Source organism: Acartia tonsa, chromosome 13, assembly GCF_053477335.1.
Source record: "Acartia tonsa isolate MP-2025a chromosome 13, ASM5347733v1, whole genome shotgun sequence".
Taxonomy (NCBI): domain Eukaryota; kingdom Metazoa; phylum Arthropoda; class Copepoda; order Calanoida; family Acartiidae; genus Acartia; species Acartia tonsa.
In genome coordinates, this window is record NC_137272.1 from 6189583 (window position 1) to 6208310 (window position 18728).

General features: G+C 32.6%; 1 protein-coding gene across 9 annotated transcripts in view; it reads left to right on the top strand.

Moving 5' to 3' along the window:
- Positions 1-18728, top strand: part of LOC145334908 (multiple C2 and transmembrane domain-containing protein-like) — a 159323-nt gene that overhangs the window by 130827 nt on the left and 9768 nt on the right. For all 9 annotated transcript variants that reach the window (XM_080180532.1, XM_080180531.1, XM_080180530.1 and 6 more), the window contains 10 exons: positions 174-266; positions 5223-5258; positions 6311-6390; positions 6879-6921; positions 7504-7570; positions 8347-8418; positions 9600-9704; positions 13506-13546; positions 15870-15947; positions 18661-18709. In XM_080180532.1, coding sequence (XP_080036658.1) covers positions 174-266; positions 5223-5258; positions 6311-6390; positions 6879-6921; positions 7504-7570; positions 8347-8418; positions 9600-9704; positions 13506-13546; positions 15870-15947; positions 18661-18709 — 664 coding nt within the window. The remainder of the gene's footprint in view (positions 1-173; positions 267-5222; positions 5259-6310; positions 6391-6878; positions 6922-7503; positions 7571-8346; positions 8419-9599; positions 9705-13505; positions 13547-15869; positions 15948-18660; positions 18710-18728) is intronic.

The following is an 18728-nucleotide window of genomic DNA, read 5'->3' on the forward strand; positions in this document are numbered from 1 at the left end:
GTAAGGTTAAGAAATTGGCCCCCTCAAGGTTAGAGCCCACCACAAGGGCTAGAAATTGGAGGAAAAACTATTGTGAAAATACGACGAAACCCGCTACTTCATTTTCTTTCCATGATCCATTATTTTCAACGTTTTAGCCTTTGGAACCATTGGCACTACATCTGTTATTTTAGGATATACATTCTGTGCTGCAGATAACTGTTATGGACGAGGATAAGAACCACAAATCTGAATTTCTAGGCCGCCTTAACATACCTCTGCTCAAGGTGCGTTCTTGTTAGTTATATCCATAGTGTTCTTGTTAGTTATATCCATAGTGTTCTTGTTAGTTGTTATATCCATAGTGTTCTTGTTAGTTATATCCATAGTGTTCTTGTTAGTTATATCCATAGTGTTCTTGTTAGTTATATCCATAGTGTTCTTGTTAGTTATATCCATAGTGTTCTTGTTAGTTATATCCATAGTGTTCTTGTTAGTTATATCCATAGTGTTCTCGTTAGTTATATCCATAGTGTTCTTGTTAGTTATATCCATAGTGTTCTTGTTAGTTATATCCATAGTGTTCTTGTTAGTTATATCCATAGTGTTCTTGTTAGTTATATCCATAGTGTTCTTGTTAGTTATATCCATAGTGTTCTTGTTAGTTGTTATATCCATAGTGTTCTTGTTAGTTATATCCATAGTGTTCTTGTTAGTTATATCTATAGTGTTCTTATTAGTTATATCCATAGTGTTCTTGTTAGTTATATCCATAGTGTTCTTGTTAGTTATATCCATAGTGTTCTTGTTAGTTATATCCATAGTGTTCTTGTTAGTTATATCCATAGTGTTCTTGTTAGTTATATCCATAGTGTTCTTGTTAGTTATATCCATAGTGTTCTTGTTAGTTATATCCATAGTGTTCTTGTTAGTTATATCCATAGTGTTCTTGTTAGTTATATCCATAGTGTTCTTGTTAGTTATATCCATAGTGTTCTTGTTAGTTATATCCATAGTGTTCTTGTTAGTTATATCCATAGTGTTCTTGTTAGTTGTTATATCCATAGTGTTCTTGTTAGTTATATCCATAGTGTTCTTGTTAGTTATATCCATAGTGTTCTTGTTAGTTATATCCATAGTGTTCTTGTTAGTTATATCCATAGTGTTCTTGTTAGTTATATCCATAGTGTTCTTGTTAGTTATATCCATAGTGTTCTCGTTAGTTATATCCATAGTGTTCTTGTTAGTTATATCCATAGTGTTCTTGTTAGTTATATCCATAGTGTTCTTGTTAGTTATATCCATAGTGTTCTTGTTAGTTATATCCATAGTGTTCTTGTTAGTTATATCCATAGTGTTCTTGTTAGTTGTTATATCCATAGTGTTCTTGTTAGTTATATCCATAGTGTTCTTGTTAGTTATATCTATAGTGTTCTTATTAGTTATATCCATAGTGTTCTTGTTAGTTATATCCATAGTGTTCTTGTTAGTTATATCCATAGTGTTCTTGTTAGTTATATCCATAGTGTTCTTGTTAGTTATATCCATAGTGTTCTTGTTAGTTATATCCATAGTGTTCTTGTTAGTTATATCCATAGTGTTCTTGTTAGTTATATCCATAGTGTTCTTGTTAGTTATATCTATAGTTTTCTTGTTAGTTATATCCATAGTGTTCTTGTTAGTTATATCCATAGTGTTCTTGTTAGTTATATCCATAGTGTTCTTGTTAGTTATATCCATAGTGTTCTTGTTAGTTATATCCATAGTGTTCTTGTTAGTTATATCCATAGTGTTCTTGTTAGTTATATCCATAGTGTTCTTGTTAGTTATATCCATAGTGTTCTTGTTAGTTATATCCTTAGTGTTCTTGTTAGTTATATCCATAGTGTTCTTGTTAGTTATATCCATAGTGTTCTTGTTAGTTATATCCATAGTGTTCTTGTTAGTTATATCCATAGTGTTCTTGTTAGTTATATCCATAGTGTTCTTGTTAGTTATATCCATAGTGTTCTTGTTAGTTATATCCATAGTGTTCTTGTTAGTTATATCCATAGTGTTCTTGTTAGTTATATCCATAGTGTTCTTGTTAGTTATATCCATAGTGTTCTTGTTAGTTATATCCATAGTGTTCTCGTTAGTTATATCCATAGTGTTCTTGTTAGTTATATCCATAGTGTTCTTGTTAGTTATATCCATAGTGTTCTTGTTAGTTATATCCATAGTGTTCTTGTTAGTTATATCCATAGTGTTCTTGTTAGTTATATCCATAGTGTTCTTGTTAGTTATATCCATAGTGTTCTTGTTAGTTGTTATATCCATAGTGTTCTTGTTAGTTATATCCATAGTGTTCTTGTTAGTTATATCTATAGTGTTCTTATTAGTTATATCCATAGTGTTCTTGTTAGTTATATCCATAGTGTTCTTGTTAGTTATATCCATAGTGTTCTTGTTAGTTATATCCATAGTGTTCTTGTTAGTTATATCCATAGTGTTCTTGTTAGTTATATCCATAGTGTTCTTGTTAGTTATATCCATAGTGTTCTTGTTAGTTATATCCATAGTGTTCTTGTTAGTTATATCTATAGTTTTCTTGTTAGTTATATCCATAGTGTTCTTGTTAGTTATATCCATAGTGTTCTTGTTAGTTATATCCATAGTGTTCTTGTTAGTTATATCCATAGTGTTCTTGTTAGTTATATCCATAGTGTTCTTGTTAGTTATATCCATAGTGTTCTTGTTAGTTATATCCATAGTGTTCTTGTTAGTTATATCCATAGTGTTCTTGTTAGTTATATCCTTAGTGTTCTTGTTAGTTATATCCATAGTGTTCTTGTTAGTTATATCCATAGTGTTCTTGTTAGTTATATCCATAGTGTTCTTGTTAGTTATATCCATAGTGTTCTTGTTAGTTATATCCATAGTGTTCTTGTTAGTTATATCCATAGTGTTCTTGTTAGTTATATCCATAGTGTTCTTGTTAGTTATATCCATAGTGTTCTTGTTAGTTATATCCATAGTGTTCTTGTTAGTTATATCCATAGTGTTCTTGTTAGTTATATCCATAGTGTTCTTGTTAGTTATATCCATAGTGTTCTTGTTAGTTATATCCATAGTGTTCTTGTTAGTTATATCCATAGTGTTCTTGTTAGTTATATCCATAGTGTTCTTGTTAGTTATATCCATAGTGTTCTTGTTAGTTATATCCATAGTGTTCTTGTTAGTTATATCCATAGTGTTCTTGTTAGTTATATCCATAGTGTTCTTGTTAGTTATATCCATAGTGTTCTTGTTAGTTATATCCATAGTGTTCTATACAGATTTGTTTCCCCTGTTTTGTATTTAATTTTCTCTGTACATAATAAACTTTACGGTGTATTAATGGCATGCACAGGGTTTGGCTAGGGGGGGGGTGTATTTCTTGTGAAGGTGAAAAAAAGGGTAGGTCAGACCAATTGCAATTTTACCGTGGGTGCTGACACCCCCTTCCGCCCCCTTATGGTTGTATCTACAAAGTATTTAACCAACGTCTCTTCTGTATCAACTTCATTAAGGTGCGTAATTAAATCAAACAAACAAAAAATATGTTTATAGATTTTATTTTTTAATTTATATAAAAAGATTTTTTGGTTAAAGCAAATTTTATTTGAATTGAAAAATTTGCCTTTAACAGTTAGGGAGTTGAATCCATTTTTATAGAAGCAGAAATATAATCTATGATTATGGTTTGGACCCTCTAAAACTGTAATCTACCCTTCCACTTTCCCCTCTCTTGGTGAAGATATCTTCAACGCCGATACGATTTTTGAAATATAAGATTCCACTTTTGTCTCTCTTGTTGAAGATATCTTCACCAAGAGAGGCAAAAGTGGAATCTTAAATTTCAAAAATCGTATCGGCGTTGAAGATATCTTCACCAAGAGAGGGGAAAGTGGAAAGGTAGATTACAGTTTTAAAGGGTCCAAACCGTAATCATAGATTATATTTCTGCTTCTATAAAAATGAATTCAACTCCCTAACTGTTTAATTCCGCCCAAATAACAACAGTAATAAGACCTTTAGGGATCTTCAGAGATAAGACAACGGACGATAAATTTGTAAACAGTCCAAATGATTAAAAATAAATTAACACTTCTGAAGCATAAATCTATTGGTTGAAAAGTTTGGACACTAGTTTGTAAAAACCAATCAAGACTTCTTAAAAGTACCTAGAGTTTTAGGATAATCAGACGTGTTCATAAAACTTTGAACACAGTAATAGTGTCTAACTGATCATGACGTAACAGAAAAAAATTAGCCAATGAGAGGCCGTTATTGACCAATGGTAAAATTTATAGTGGCCTCTCATTGGCTAATTTTTTTTGTTACGTCATAATCAGTCAGACACTATTACTGTGTTCTAAAACTTTGGGTACGAGTGTGATTTCATGTCAAAAGTCTCCTCACCACTGAAAATTAATGTCAATTTTTTTTTAAAAGTATTTTAACAAACGTTTTGTTATGAGAAGCATCCCATTATAAGTTATGATAATACGATTATTGGCTTATATGATAAAACTGCTGTTTTGGTACGTAAATATTGTCATTTTTAGCGGTTTTATTATACTTTTCTTTTTGTGGAAGTAATTGCACACTGAAAGCAAATTTACTCTGTAATTTTCATGCAAATGAGTTCCTTTTCTAATTCAGAGAGATTTTGATTAGGTAATTTAATAAATTACATTTTTCATCCTTTGCCAAGCATTTTAGAAACCCAGAGTTTTTTTTTTGTAAGCAAAGCTACTATTCAATTGTGGCGCTTTTTTCATCAATCTTGATTGTTTGATTTACCATAGTTTCTTAATGTTTTGACCTAAGTCATCTTGGAGTAGGTTGAGATAATGTTCTAAAGGAAAATTGCCAGATAAACGTTTAAGCAAATTATGACTTGACCCGCCATCTCATGAGAGCTCTTTCTAATATTAATACTAATGTAGTAGCGGCCGCAGTTATCAGCCGTTACTGAGTTCGGGTATTACGGCGGTGTGAACAGAACCTACAACTAGGGGCATTGGGTGGCGAATACCACACTACCTCACCTTTGCTGAGTATGGCAGATGTCCCAAATTATATCATAGAAATTCGAGTCAACATATGGAAACACCTAAGCGCGAACTCCCTAGCAATCATAGATTGACTGATATTTTCTTATTAAAAATTAATGCACCAAAATTTATAAAGTAATAATTTAGTTTTTTATATTTTAGATGAAGAACGGTGAAAAATGCTGGTATGCCTTAAAGGTAAAAAAGAATAATTTAATAAAGTCTGGCTGGTTAGGAATCTTTACGGGTAAGACAACAAACGGTTAAATGATGTACAAAATTATCTCTTCTGAGAATTAAAATTGGTTGAATAGTTTAGACACTGTTAGTTGGTATCAACAAATCAAACTTTGTTAAACTAAGCCAGTGAATGAGAGAGCGTGGTTATAAAATTTAGGTACTATAAGAATTTACATTCCTATGTCCTCTCCCTCCTTTCTGATATGTACACTTTCTACCTTTCATAAAAACGCTGTTCTAATAAAATAATTATGACTAGTTTTCTATTTTATCATATCATTTACTGACACGAGAGGGGGGGATATTTGGTTGAATATTACACTAGTCTCCAAAGTTTTTTCGTTGGCTTGTTAACCTAGGGGAGTTTTATAAAGTTTTGATTGGTTGGTTCATTAATGTTAGAGTCCACACGTTTCAACCACTACTGTTAATCTACAGAAGGGGTAATGTTGTGTAGCATCATTGGGGGTTTACATCAACTAATCGGTCATTGTCTTATTCCTTTAGATCCCTGACCTTCAGCAGAGTTAGTATACTTTATGTTAATCTGAACAAAAGTGAAGCATTTGCCAAATAAAATTTCTGCAGAATATTTATCTCTAGTAAAAATAAGAAATGAAATGAAATATGTTGCCAAATTTGATATCATTATGCTATTTTACTTTAGAAAAGGAAAAAATGTCTAGAATTCTATTATTCTTAATAAAATTACAAATAGATACTTTTACTAATATTTTAACAAGTTGATAATCATAGACAAAAAAATTCAACCACAAATCAAATATAATCAGACACAGTGTGTAAATTAAAATGACTTTTTTTTTCATATGTATAGAATATATTTGCTTCAAATTCAAAGTAAACAAAGATGATAACATTCATAAAAAATAGGCCTTAAAGTCAAACAGTAGGACAAATAAATTAATAATTACATTTATAGAGTTTCAGTACTTGCATTTAATTTGCTGCAAAAAAAAATTCGCTATTAAAAACGTTGAAATTTTTTTTAGGATAAGAAGCTTCGTTGTCGTGCCAAAGGCCTTTCTCCTCAGATCCAGCTAGAATTCTTTTTCATCTGGAACACCTTTAGGTAAGCTTTTCAGGTACATGGCGGATCTACGACAAGCAAAAATTGCAGTCAACCTACTGTCATAAACACAGATATATTTATTGTCAAATTTACTGTGTTCATGACAGCGGTAAAGGTGTAATTCTGACAGTGGATAAAAAAAATATTGCCAAAAATACAGCCAAAAACGAAATTGACAAAAATACACCCAATTTTTGTCAAAACACAGTGACTGTATTTTTGCTAGTGTTAGAAGTGGCAGGACCCCGGCTTTTTATCAACAAGTTGAAATTTTTTGCTTTTAGAATATGGTAGTCTGATGTGTGTTACTTGATTGTTTCCGTCGTTAATGTACCATGACATACTAGAGACGTTAAAAAGTTACACGCTTCTTTCACTAAAAGGAAGAGTAGAGCGACATTACCTTGGTTCATAAACAGGCGCAATAAATTACTTAAACCTTGGTGTTAAAAAGTAACCCTTTTATAAATATTATATTTTTATTTCAGAGCTGTTTTTGCCACTTTACATCCAAAACACCATGTGTACAAGGTAAAGTTTATTTTTACAATTAGAAATTAGAATGCGTTCATGACTACAAAAAAAATAACAAATCTCTCATGAAAATCTTAAAAGATTCATTTTTTATCCTGACTATTTGTGATTTTTTGACAAGAAAAAATAATTGAAAACATAAGGGTTAGGTAATTATTGAAGTATATACGATTAGAATTCAAGAATCCTTATAATAAAGTAACAGGATGTCTATCTGTTTGTACCGAAGGATCTCGTTAACCGCTGAACCGATACGTTTTTTTCTTTACAGGGGAGCTTCTCACAGGTCCTGGAAAAGGGGGTTTATAACTATTTTGAGGGAGAGTACCACCACCCTCTCAAGAGAAATCGCAACCCTAGAAAAAAAAATTACCCCCCACAACAAAATTTATCTTGAGTTTCCTAAAACTTAATTGGAAATGGGGGGGGGGTGGTCGAATTTAACTCAACCTCTTCAAGTGCCCCTAGAGGTCTCTATATGCAAAATAAGCCATAAATGACAATCTAAAATAAAATTTGCCTACATATTAATCTACTTATCCTTGTTTATTAGCTAATTTGTAAATTTTTTACTTTTAGAGATCCGCTGATAAGTTCAAACGCGCAGTTTTCATCAACAACGTGATGAGGATTAAAGCAATCATTTTAGGAAAAAAAAACATTTTATTTTGATTTTGAGAATTAGTAAAGAGAGGTTTCGCGATTTTTTCGCGATTTCAATAATTCATAAGTTTATTATGACGATATTATATCACGTGTAATAGTTATAGATTTATTTAAAGACTACTACATATCTTTATCATATAACACATAGCAGACATCCAATCTTTTGGTTGCACGACCTTTGTCTAGAGGTTGAAATTGTGCATGGAAAGGCGTTCCTTATACTCATAATATAGAAGTTATGGATTATGGAAAGAAAACGAAGTTGCGGGATTCGTCGTAGTTTCACAGTAGCTTTTCTCCCATTGTTAGTCCCTGCGGGGCCTATTTCCTGTGGGGCCTACAACCGTTTTAGAAAAAAAAGTAGTTGTAATTTTCTATTATAAAGTGATCTAGACAATATTACTTATAATTTGGAAAATAGTTGAAAACCTGCCTTTGAATCTTATTTAAAGAAGAGTACTGGAACAAAGTGACTCAAAAATCAGCCATGTGATGTCATATAAATGAGGGTTTATCCATCTTTTTTTAGGCGTTTTATTTCGCACTTCTCCTCTCATCTCCCTCATTTTATGACGTCACATGGCTGATTTTTGAGTTATTTGTCCCACTACAAAGGAGAATATTCATAAAAAGGACGGGAACCAACTATTCTATTCCCCAACAAGGAAAAAATCAACATATCAGCTCCGAATACAAAGGAGAAATAAAACAGTTTAGTTATGTATAGATTCTGTAAAGATAAAATGTTTTTTTTCATAGAAATTGTAAATTTTGGAGTATTTATAAACTCTTGCCTTGAGTGGGAGCACAAAGGCCGAAGTATTATAGGTAATTCATTTTTATCTATCTCTCTATATCTATATATATATATCAAAGGACGAAGTAATCAATATAATCAATATAATTTTGTAAGTCGTAATTGGAGGTGAACATCAATTTCCTTTTTCATTGTTCTATCTCTTTAGGTTTCTTAACTCTTACAAGCATATTGGGGTATAGTCCCTTTCGTGACATCGCTTAATAAGGGGCGATTATTTTAATTGATCGCCTCTTATGACTTGCACCGGAATATAAACATTTTGGCTTAATAGTATCTAATCTTTTTGTTAAAATTCAAAAAAGGGTTTATTCAATTTCATAAGGAAAAAGGATAAGAGGATGAATACTCACCCCTTTTTCATGGTAAAATACTACTTCCCCATCCCTAAATTTAGAAGCAGACGAAAATCAAAAGCCGCCCAGGGCTTTTTGTAAGTCAATCATAAATAATAATGTGAATAAAAAGAAAAGCGATATTTAGCAAACAGCCGTGGGCGGTCAGAATAAGCTGAATGTTCATTATGAAAAAAATTTCCCCCTTTTTAGAAATAGAAGGATTCATCTTTCATGAACAAATTTTTTTAAATAAAAATAAAATTCTATGTAATTTTTAATTAAAACATTAAAACGAAAATATCTAATCTAATATTCTTGCCCTAAATATGGAAATAGTAAAAAGTAAAAAAATATTTTTTTTAAAAATTTGTAATCCTCCCATTTGAAAAGTAGTGGAATAGCAATAAATTTTAGCGCGGCAACAGCGCTGAGTAGGCCTCTAGGCCCACTGCCTATTTTCGTCTTCTAGTTGCTTCGATTCCTCTCTTTTATTTTTTTCTCTATGATTCAATTTCCAATTACATTTTTCAATAGATTTAATTTATTTCAGGTCAGGTAAGAACTTTAGGGTATAGTCCTTTTCGTAACATCGCACCTTATGGGGCGATTCTTCGTTTTTTTTCACAGTAGCTTTTCTCCTATTTCTAGCCCCTGTGGGGGGCTCTAACCCTGCGGGGCCAATTACCTAACCCTGTGGGGCAATCACTTAACCCAATATAACCTAACCTAACCTAAAATAATCTATAAAAAGTCATTTTAAAAATACGACCAAGGGAAAGGGACTATTTTCCGAACTTTATTTTATGTTCATATACGCGGACAACTGTGTAAAATTTATAAATTCTTTTTTTCAGCTTTCGTAAGTTTCATGACCCTGACGTATTATTTCGAGCCCTACATGTTGACGGTGGCTCTTCTTCTCATTTTCATCAAACAATATTTCATCATTACATACTTAGGTAAGTCTTTTTTTAGTAGCGGATGTACTCTATAGGTTGTTGTTGTTGTAGCCATGATTATCTGAAGTTAGGACTCAGATGCACACGGAGACTGGAAGTGAGAATCCTTTGGCCAATCTTAGATTGGTAAGCTTCGCGCACAGCTGATTGTATTCTATGTTACATTACAAGCTGACCCGCAATTCTCGTGGAAGCTACTCAATTATTACATCACCCTGGGCTAAAGTTTTGGCAGGTGTTCCATATTAAGCCACCCTAATTAATGGCACTCTCATACGAGAGGCATGGATGAGGGAAAGCATGGTTAGAGCTGCTTGATTTGTAGAATCCTAACTTCCTACAAATCTCCCCCCTTACAACCCTAGGGCATCTTTGGAAAGGTTGCGTGATAATAATCTGACAAATTGCGACAGCATTTGTCAACCAAGTTCAGAGTCTATGTGGGGACTTGAACTCGGTTTCTCCCAACCACAGCGTAGTGCGCTAACCACTACACTATGGGATACCCTTACTCTATAGGTAACTAGCTGCTACGCCCCTAGAGGCTGGGGGCACTTGAGGAGGGCGGAAAGTTGAATTCGATAATCCCCCCGAACCCATTTTCAATTTAAGTATATAAAAATTTTATAAAATAATTTTTTTTTTGAGGGTTATTTTATACTAGGGTAGATTTCTCTTGGAAAAGTAGTGGTACCCTCCCCAAAAATTTATAAACCCTCCCAGGATCTACGAGAACCTACCCTGTAAAGGAGAACCCTTTCGGGTTAGCGGTGAGCGAGATCCATCGGTACAGATAGTCGGACAAACAGACAGACAGATAGACATCCTGCAACTTTATTAAATAGATTATCTATTTAGTCCTGTCCTTTTTATAACTAAAACTGGTTATTCTAAGTGATTTTCAAGTCTGTAAATAAAAAAACAGCATAAGTTTTTTCATTATCTTTTCGTGTAATGGCCATGTAAGGCCTTGTTGTCTTTTTAAATTCAATTTAGAATTATTTTTTAAAAGAATTTCTATAAAACCTAAGACTTTTATATAATCTCTTAAAAGCTAAGAACCAAATACATTTAAATGCAAAGCATGTCTTTTGGAGCGAAGCTTCTCTATAAGTAATGCTTAATTTATGTCAGTCTTATAAGCTTAGAGTAATCGACTTGGTATAAAGAAGAAGAATCAACTTTACTTGTTAAATATGAATTTCTTTTTGATAAAAATAACAATCCTGTTTAGTAGTATTATAAATAGACCTAGCGACTACGCCCCTAGAGGCCTCTAGGGACACTTAAAATTGTTTCAATCTATGTCAAAATTAGCTATTTACCAAAAATATTTTTTTTGCCGCTAGATGGCTTTGTTTTGAGCTTCTTGCCAATGTATCCGCGGGGCGGCTTTTTTTTATTTTTGGCGATTTCTTTGGGGAGGATGGTTGTACCCAAAATAGTTATAAACCTTCCCGGGACCTATGAGAAGCTACCCTGTAAAAGACAACCATATTGTTTCAGCGTTAAGCAAGATCCATCGGTACAAACAGACAGACAGAAAGACAGACAAACAAACATCCTGTTACTTTATTATAAGGATATATTCTTGCCTGTCTAATAAGTTAGAGTCAAAAAGGTTCTTATTCTAGGGAGGGAGGGGACATTGGACTGTTTATTACACTAGTCCCAAAGTTTTATAATTACGTTTTCTAATATTTTGGCTTAAATACTTTGGGGACTTTTTAAAATTTGATTGGTTGGTTCATGAAGTTGAGTGTAGAAACGTTTCAACCAACAATTTTACGTTACGGAGGAAGGGGTAATTTTATCATTGGGGATGTAAATCAATTTATAGGCCATTGTCTTATCCCTTTAGAACCCTGCATTATACCCTTATCTCTTTTATTAAAAATTGTCAAAACTTTGAACTCGATCATCCTTGTTTAATGTTAAATTCTTTTATTACATTTGTGTAATATTCTCGAGTAGAATTTATATTATTACATGTTAACATTGAATTAGGGAAATACTCCTTCATTCGAATTGGACCATTCTAATTCCCTCCCCCCCCCCCCCATACTTTACCCTCCACCCAGGGAGGGAGGGGACATTAGCTGTATATTACACTAGTCTCCAAAGTTTTTCTTCCTTGACTTAACAACTTTTGGGACTTCAATAGATTTTGATTGGTTAAATAATTAATATGTGCGTCCGAACGTTTTAACCACAAATTGTAATCTACAAAGGGGGTAATTTTGTGTATCATCATTAGGGATGTACATTAATTTATCGGCCATTGTCTTCTCCCTTTAGATCACTGCCCTCTAACACTATTTTTGAATTCTTCAAATCTTTTTGCTTATCTTAACCCATCAAGGGATCTAAAGGGACAAGACAATGGCCAAAAAATTTATAAACATCCCCAATGATGAAATAAAACATTACCCATTCTATTTACAGTAAGTGGTAGAAACGTTTTGACTCTCAACTTCAATCAACCAATCATAATTTAGCAACAGTCCCCAAAGTTGTTAGGTCAACGAATAAGAGAACGTTCTTATACAACTTTGGGGTCTAATGTAATTAACTGACCATTGTCCGCTACATCCAAGGGGCCCTACACTTTTAAAACTAACCTAAAAGAAACATTATTATAAATATCTTTCATGTATTACTTGAATGTTTTTGTAGGATATTATGACTAATGAAAAAATTTTCTTTTTATAAAAGAGGCGGGGGGGGGGGGGGGTTACATAGAGAGATATTTTACCGAATTACAACAAGGTTTCTGTGAATTAAAATCCACTTCTTAAATACAGCCTTTTGATTGTACAATCTTAGTTTAATGTATTAAGGCGTTGCACAAAAATATTGTCCACGACATTCTACTTACATTATTTACATTACTTACTTTATTTACTTACTTATTTGTGTCAAGCATAACAGTTATACCATTATTAACGTCTCTAGCTGTATAATGAAGTGTGTTAAATATTCCAACCCCTACTTGACAACTAGCGAACTTGCTGCAATATCAGAAAGTGATTGGACAATAGGCTGTTTATTACACTAGTCCCAAAAGTTTAATAAAAACGTTTTTAAAAGCGAAGCTTTTCTATAATTAGGGTCGGTCCGTCCGAGATAGATAGCTTTTATTTGTTAATTTAGGCATGTTAAAATTGTCCTATCGATTTCAAACTTTGCATGATGATTCCTGTAGTAGTTGGGTACGATTTAGAAAGCGTAGCAACTCTATAATCATTACCAGAATGTCCGTACGTCCATTTTAAACATGTTGATTTTTCTACTTTTTTAACAACAAATTTTCAAGTGTTTTAATTATCCGTTTGGTCTGATTTTTGGTATATTGATTCCTGGGACAACAAAGAACAATATTATAAGCGAAGCAACTCTATAATCAAGTCCAAAAATGTAAGTATGTCCATAAACATTATCCTGTTTTTAAGCAGTTTTTCAACAAATTTACCTACAATTTTGATTCGACATTAATACATTTATGTTCCGATTTTTCAGTTCAGATACTATACAAGTGTTAATGTCCGTTTGTTCTACCGTTTCAGTGCTTCGCTTTTATGGATGTTGTCATCCTTGTTTATTCGTTGAATTTACAACTTTAAGGACTTCAGTAAATTTTTATTGGTTAGATCATTAAGTTGAGTGTTCAAACGTTTCAATTACTAATTTTAATCTACAGAAGGGTTAATTTTGAGTATCATCATTGGAGATGTACATAAATTTGTCGGCCATTGTCTTATCCCTTTGGATCTTTTTGCAATATACTATTGTTATTTTCAGAACCGCGACACATAGAACGAGAGGATTCCTACTTTTCTGAGGTAATTTAATTTTACTCATATTACTCCCGGAGTTTTTAACCTAAAGTTGGGAAATGAATTCGTCCGTTTATTCCCCAATGTTGAAGAATTTTATGAAAATATTTCAATGCTGCTATAAGAGATAGATGTCTAAAGTTTGTTGTAAAAATCTATGAAACAGCTTATAGTGTCCAAAAAAATGACATCCTACAATACAAATAACCAATGATAAGTCAGTGTACAATTTACCATTAGTCAATGACAATGTATTCTGGCTTATCATTTGTCATTTTTATTTTCTGACTCAATTTTTATTGGACACTATACGCTGTTTCCAAATTCAACGCTGTCCGTATGTCTGATTGGCTTTTATACAATACAAATGACCAATGATAAGTCAGTATACAATTTACCATTAGTCAATTACAATGAATTACAATACTGGCCTATCATTGGTTATTTGTATTGAATGACATAATTTTTTATTGGACACTATACGCTGTTTCCAAATTTAACGCTGTCCATCTGTCTGGTTGACTTTTATACTTTGTGATTTTGCTACTTATTGATGTTATTATTATCAAAGTAAATGAATAGAGGGGGCAATATGTAACTTTCCCTTCAAGGCAAGGACCATGTCCCGATTTAGTATTGGTTCTTTTAAAATCAGCTTAAGTCTCTGGAATCATACCATTGCCAAGCCCAAACAAGTGAAAAACAGGCATAAAATGAACTAAAATGTTTTGAAATTACTTATTGATTTTATGAAACAGACAATAACTCAATAGAACTTAATGATTGACGCCAATTTAACCCTTCAATAAAAAACTAACCAAATCAACGAAAATTACCTAAAGACTTCTAACATCCTAAATGAGAAAGCATAATTTTAATGAAATTTATTCTTGTCTGCTGGCTAAAGGGTCCTTGCTATTGTTGGGTAGGTAGTTGTCTGGAATATTTCCTCCTTGTTTCCTAACTTTCTAGTAAGAATTACTCATAGCGGATAGTGTGTACTGGTACTTAATAAATTGAATTTATTGTGTACAGCATGTTCGTTATATGTACTTTGTTATGTTTGGTGTATGTATTCAATTACGTATATTCTTAAAACAACAAGGATGACTACATCTATAAAAGCAAAGGTTTTATAACAGACGATAGGACAAATGAACATTAACACTTTTTAACATTTTTAGTACTTTTTTATAGAGATTATTCATTTCTAGTTGTCCTAGGAATCATTATTTTAAAAATCAGATTATATGAATAATTATAAAGATCATCATGTTTTTAATTGACGTAGGGACTTTCTGGTAACGAATTTACAGTTGCTACGCTTTCTTAATTGTACCTTACAGTTAACGATAGGAGTTACAGAAGTTCAAACGGACTGGCGAGCGGACATACGAACATAGAGAAGCTTCGCATTTAAACAGTTTTACTTTTTTTTCATAATACACCATAGCATAGGGAATAATAAGCAGTGGTGTCTAATGAACAAAATGGAAAGGTAAAGTTTGTGCTATTTAAACAACAAGCGCCTACGCCCCTAGCCTCTGAAGGCTTTGTTTTGGAAAAGACGGGCTAGTAAAATAGCTTAAATCAATCCAAAGATTTATGAAAATACAATGGCCTAAAACCATTACAGAAGCTTATTTAGAAAATAAACTCAATCGGTTTAGTAGTAATGAGATCTTAAGCTTCAGACATAAAAACGTTACAACTTTATTAACAGCATATGCTGTTTATAAAACTGTTTCTGTGCGAAAGTGAATGTAATCTTGTATGTTCTTAGTCATATTATGGCAAGTGTACCATGTATTTTTATGTAAATCGTACTTTAAGGTCGTACATACAAATCTAGTTTGTGTAATAAATTTACGCTATTGGCAAGCGTAATTTTATGCTTGTTATGAAGTAAAAGGATCTCGCTAAACGCTAAACCTATATGGTTCTCCTTTACAGTGTAGCTTCTCATCGTTCCTTGGAAGGTTTATAACTATTTTTGGGGAGGGTGCAATTACCTTTCCAAGATGAATCGCAAGACAACGAAAAAAAACATAACTAACCCCAACTAGCGGTGAAAAAATATTTTTTGGTTCAAAACTAATCTTGACATAGATTGAAAAGAAAACATTTTACTTGCCTTTAGAGGACTCTAAGGGCGTAGCTGCTATCATATAAAAAGAAATTAGATATATATTTGCATCGGTGTAACAATATCCCTCATTTTATTAGATTAATATCATTGCAATAAGATTTTACAACTATTAATGATGATAATAATATCAGCATATTAGAAGTTTCAAATTGATAGGACAATTCAATTCTAATATTGTAGGAGGACGAAGATGGGGAAGAAAATAATGAGGAGAAAGAAGAGAAGAAATCAATTAAGGAGAAACTTCAAGCTGTTCAGGTTAGCAATTAATCAGGAATCAAAAGGGATAAGACGATGGCCGATTTATTGATGTACATCCTCAATGATGACACAAACAATTATTCCTTCTGTAGATTTCAATTAATAAATGAAACTCTCAACTAAATGAATCAACCAATCAAAATTCAAAAGTACCCAAAGTTGTTAGGCAACGTTATTTAAAACTTTTGTGACTAGTGTTATAAACAGACCAATTTCCCCTCCCACCCTGGGAACCCATATTTCAATATTCTTATGTTTGAGGAAGAGAAACGATAAACCCAGGATCTAAAGGGATAAGACAATGGCTGACATCCTTAATGATGATACAAAAAATTACCACTGTAGATTTAGATTAGTGGGTGAAATGTTTGAACACTCAACATAATAAGACAACCAATCAATATTCAGTATAATCCCCAAAATTATTGAGCCAATGAATAAGAAAACGTTTTCATAAAGCTTTGAAGACCAGTGTAATAAACAGCCCAATGTCCCCTCCCTCTCTTAACGTCATCAGATCCTACCACCAAGTATAACTAAGAAGAGCCAATAATTCCTTTTTCTGTTCAAACACTTGTGTATTAGGTTAAGTATTATTCAACAAACAACCATTTTGATTGCACGACCTTTGTCTGGAAGTCCTTACTGTGCATGGTATTGAGTTGCGCCTGCTTTGGTCCAAGGCATTCCAGCTACTCTTAATATTGATGTCACGCCCTTGACATATCAAATTTTTATTGCCAATGGTATTCTTTTGGGAGTAAGGGTGTTGTAACTTAATTCAACACTATCAAACTTTTGTTTTTATGGGGATAAGTTCGGCCATTTTATAGGCCAAGGCATTCCCCATATTATTACTATAAATCTCACATGTCTGGGTTAGAAGCTGGTACTATATATTTGTTTATTATTCTTTTGATTTTCTGAATATATTTTCTTGATAAGGAAAAGTAACTGATTCAAAATGTACATTTTGTTTCAACATCAAACGCTTTGATTCAGTCAAACTGATATAAACTCGAGTTTTCTTGAAAATGGTACTTTTACCTAAATCTAATTCTACTTTTGATCTTTTAAATTAGTTGATTAAATAGTATAAAATCATCTCCTATTATAAAAGTGATACGATGTTTGTTTGTAATCAATTCTTGTAATTTAGGTGAAGTTTATCATTTCTACTGTAGCTGGACAAAGTGTCTTAAAAAATCAGCCTTTTGACGTCATAAGAATGAGGATAATCCATCTCTTTTTTAGGTGTTTCCTTTCCCACTTCTCCTTTTACCCCGCTCATTTTTATGACGTCACATGGCTGATTTTTAAGACATTTTGTCTAGATACTTTCTACTTGGCGGTTTTTAGGTTATTTTTGGTGGTAAGTTACAACTTAATCAACAAAGTCCGCAATTCATGATAAAACATATATTTTTATTCGAACCTAGTAATAGTGTCTAACTTTTTATCTTTGTGACGTAACAAAAATCGAAGGATGAGAGGGGAGGTGGAAAAGGAAACCCCTAAAAAAGAGATGGATTTTTGTTACGTCACAAAGATAAAAAGTTAGACACTATCTTTCTTTTAATCTTTCTGAACAAATGAATACAAAAAACCTCTCCTTGATTTTTTTCAATAACACTCTTTCTTTTTCATTTGGAAGATTTTTTTTTGTAAATGACAGATTAATTTATCAAGATTGTATAACTCAACTTCTACTAGAGAGAACTAGTTTTTAGTAACGAGGATACTCTATAATTCAGATGTCCGTCCGTCCATCTGTCCTTCCGTCCGTCTGGCCGTCCGTTAGACAAAGATAGGGAATAAACGTGATTTTCTCGGACCCTGTAAAATATAGAAGCCTGGAACTTTTTGACAACATTGCAATCATTCAGGAACATTATAAACTAGGTATGAAACATCCTTGGCGGTCGGACTATTTTTAACAGGTTTTAGGCTGGTCATATTCAGAGAAAAAAATATGTTAATTTTATAGAGAAATTATCATTATGTTTTTTTTCTCGCGTTTACTTCAGCTGTGAGCTGCCTGTAAATTAAGTTTTGTCTTTCCCCTAATAAAATTTCGTTTAAACATGAATCAAAATACGTAAGAAGTCTTTAAAGTGTTCAAAGGTGGATAATAGGTCAATTGTTTAATACTTAAAAGTCGACATAAATTAACTAAATTGCATATCAACCAAATGATACAAGATATAATGTTTAATAGCTATTTATCGAAATTAAATCCGTACGGATCATGGAAAGAAAACAAAGTAGCGGGTTTCATCGTATTTTCACAGTAGCTTTTGATAGGTTATTATAGATAATGATAGGTTAGGTAAATGTTCATGATTGCCCCGCAGGGTTAGGTAATTGGCCCGCAGGTGCTAGAAATAGGAGAAAAGCTACTGTAAAAATACGACGAAACCCGCTACTTCAAAATAAGTTAAAATATCATATTTTTAAAATGATGCTGTGAGTATTGGTGCAAAAAATGGGGACATGATTCCAGTGACGTCATATTTTTCTTTCCCGAGAAAGGGAAGGGGGGAAGAAAAAAAGAGATGGGAGAAAAGGGGGTTTTCCCCATCTCTTTTGAAGAGATTTTCTTCCCCCCTTCCCTTTTTTGGGAAAGAAAAATATGACGTCACTGGAATCATGTCCCCATTTTTTGCACCAATACTCACAGCATCATATTTTTAAAATGTTTTATTTTTAGGATGTAACAGCAATGGTACAAAGAGGGTTAGGTTATGCTGCTTCTCTAGGCATTTATTTAACAAATTT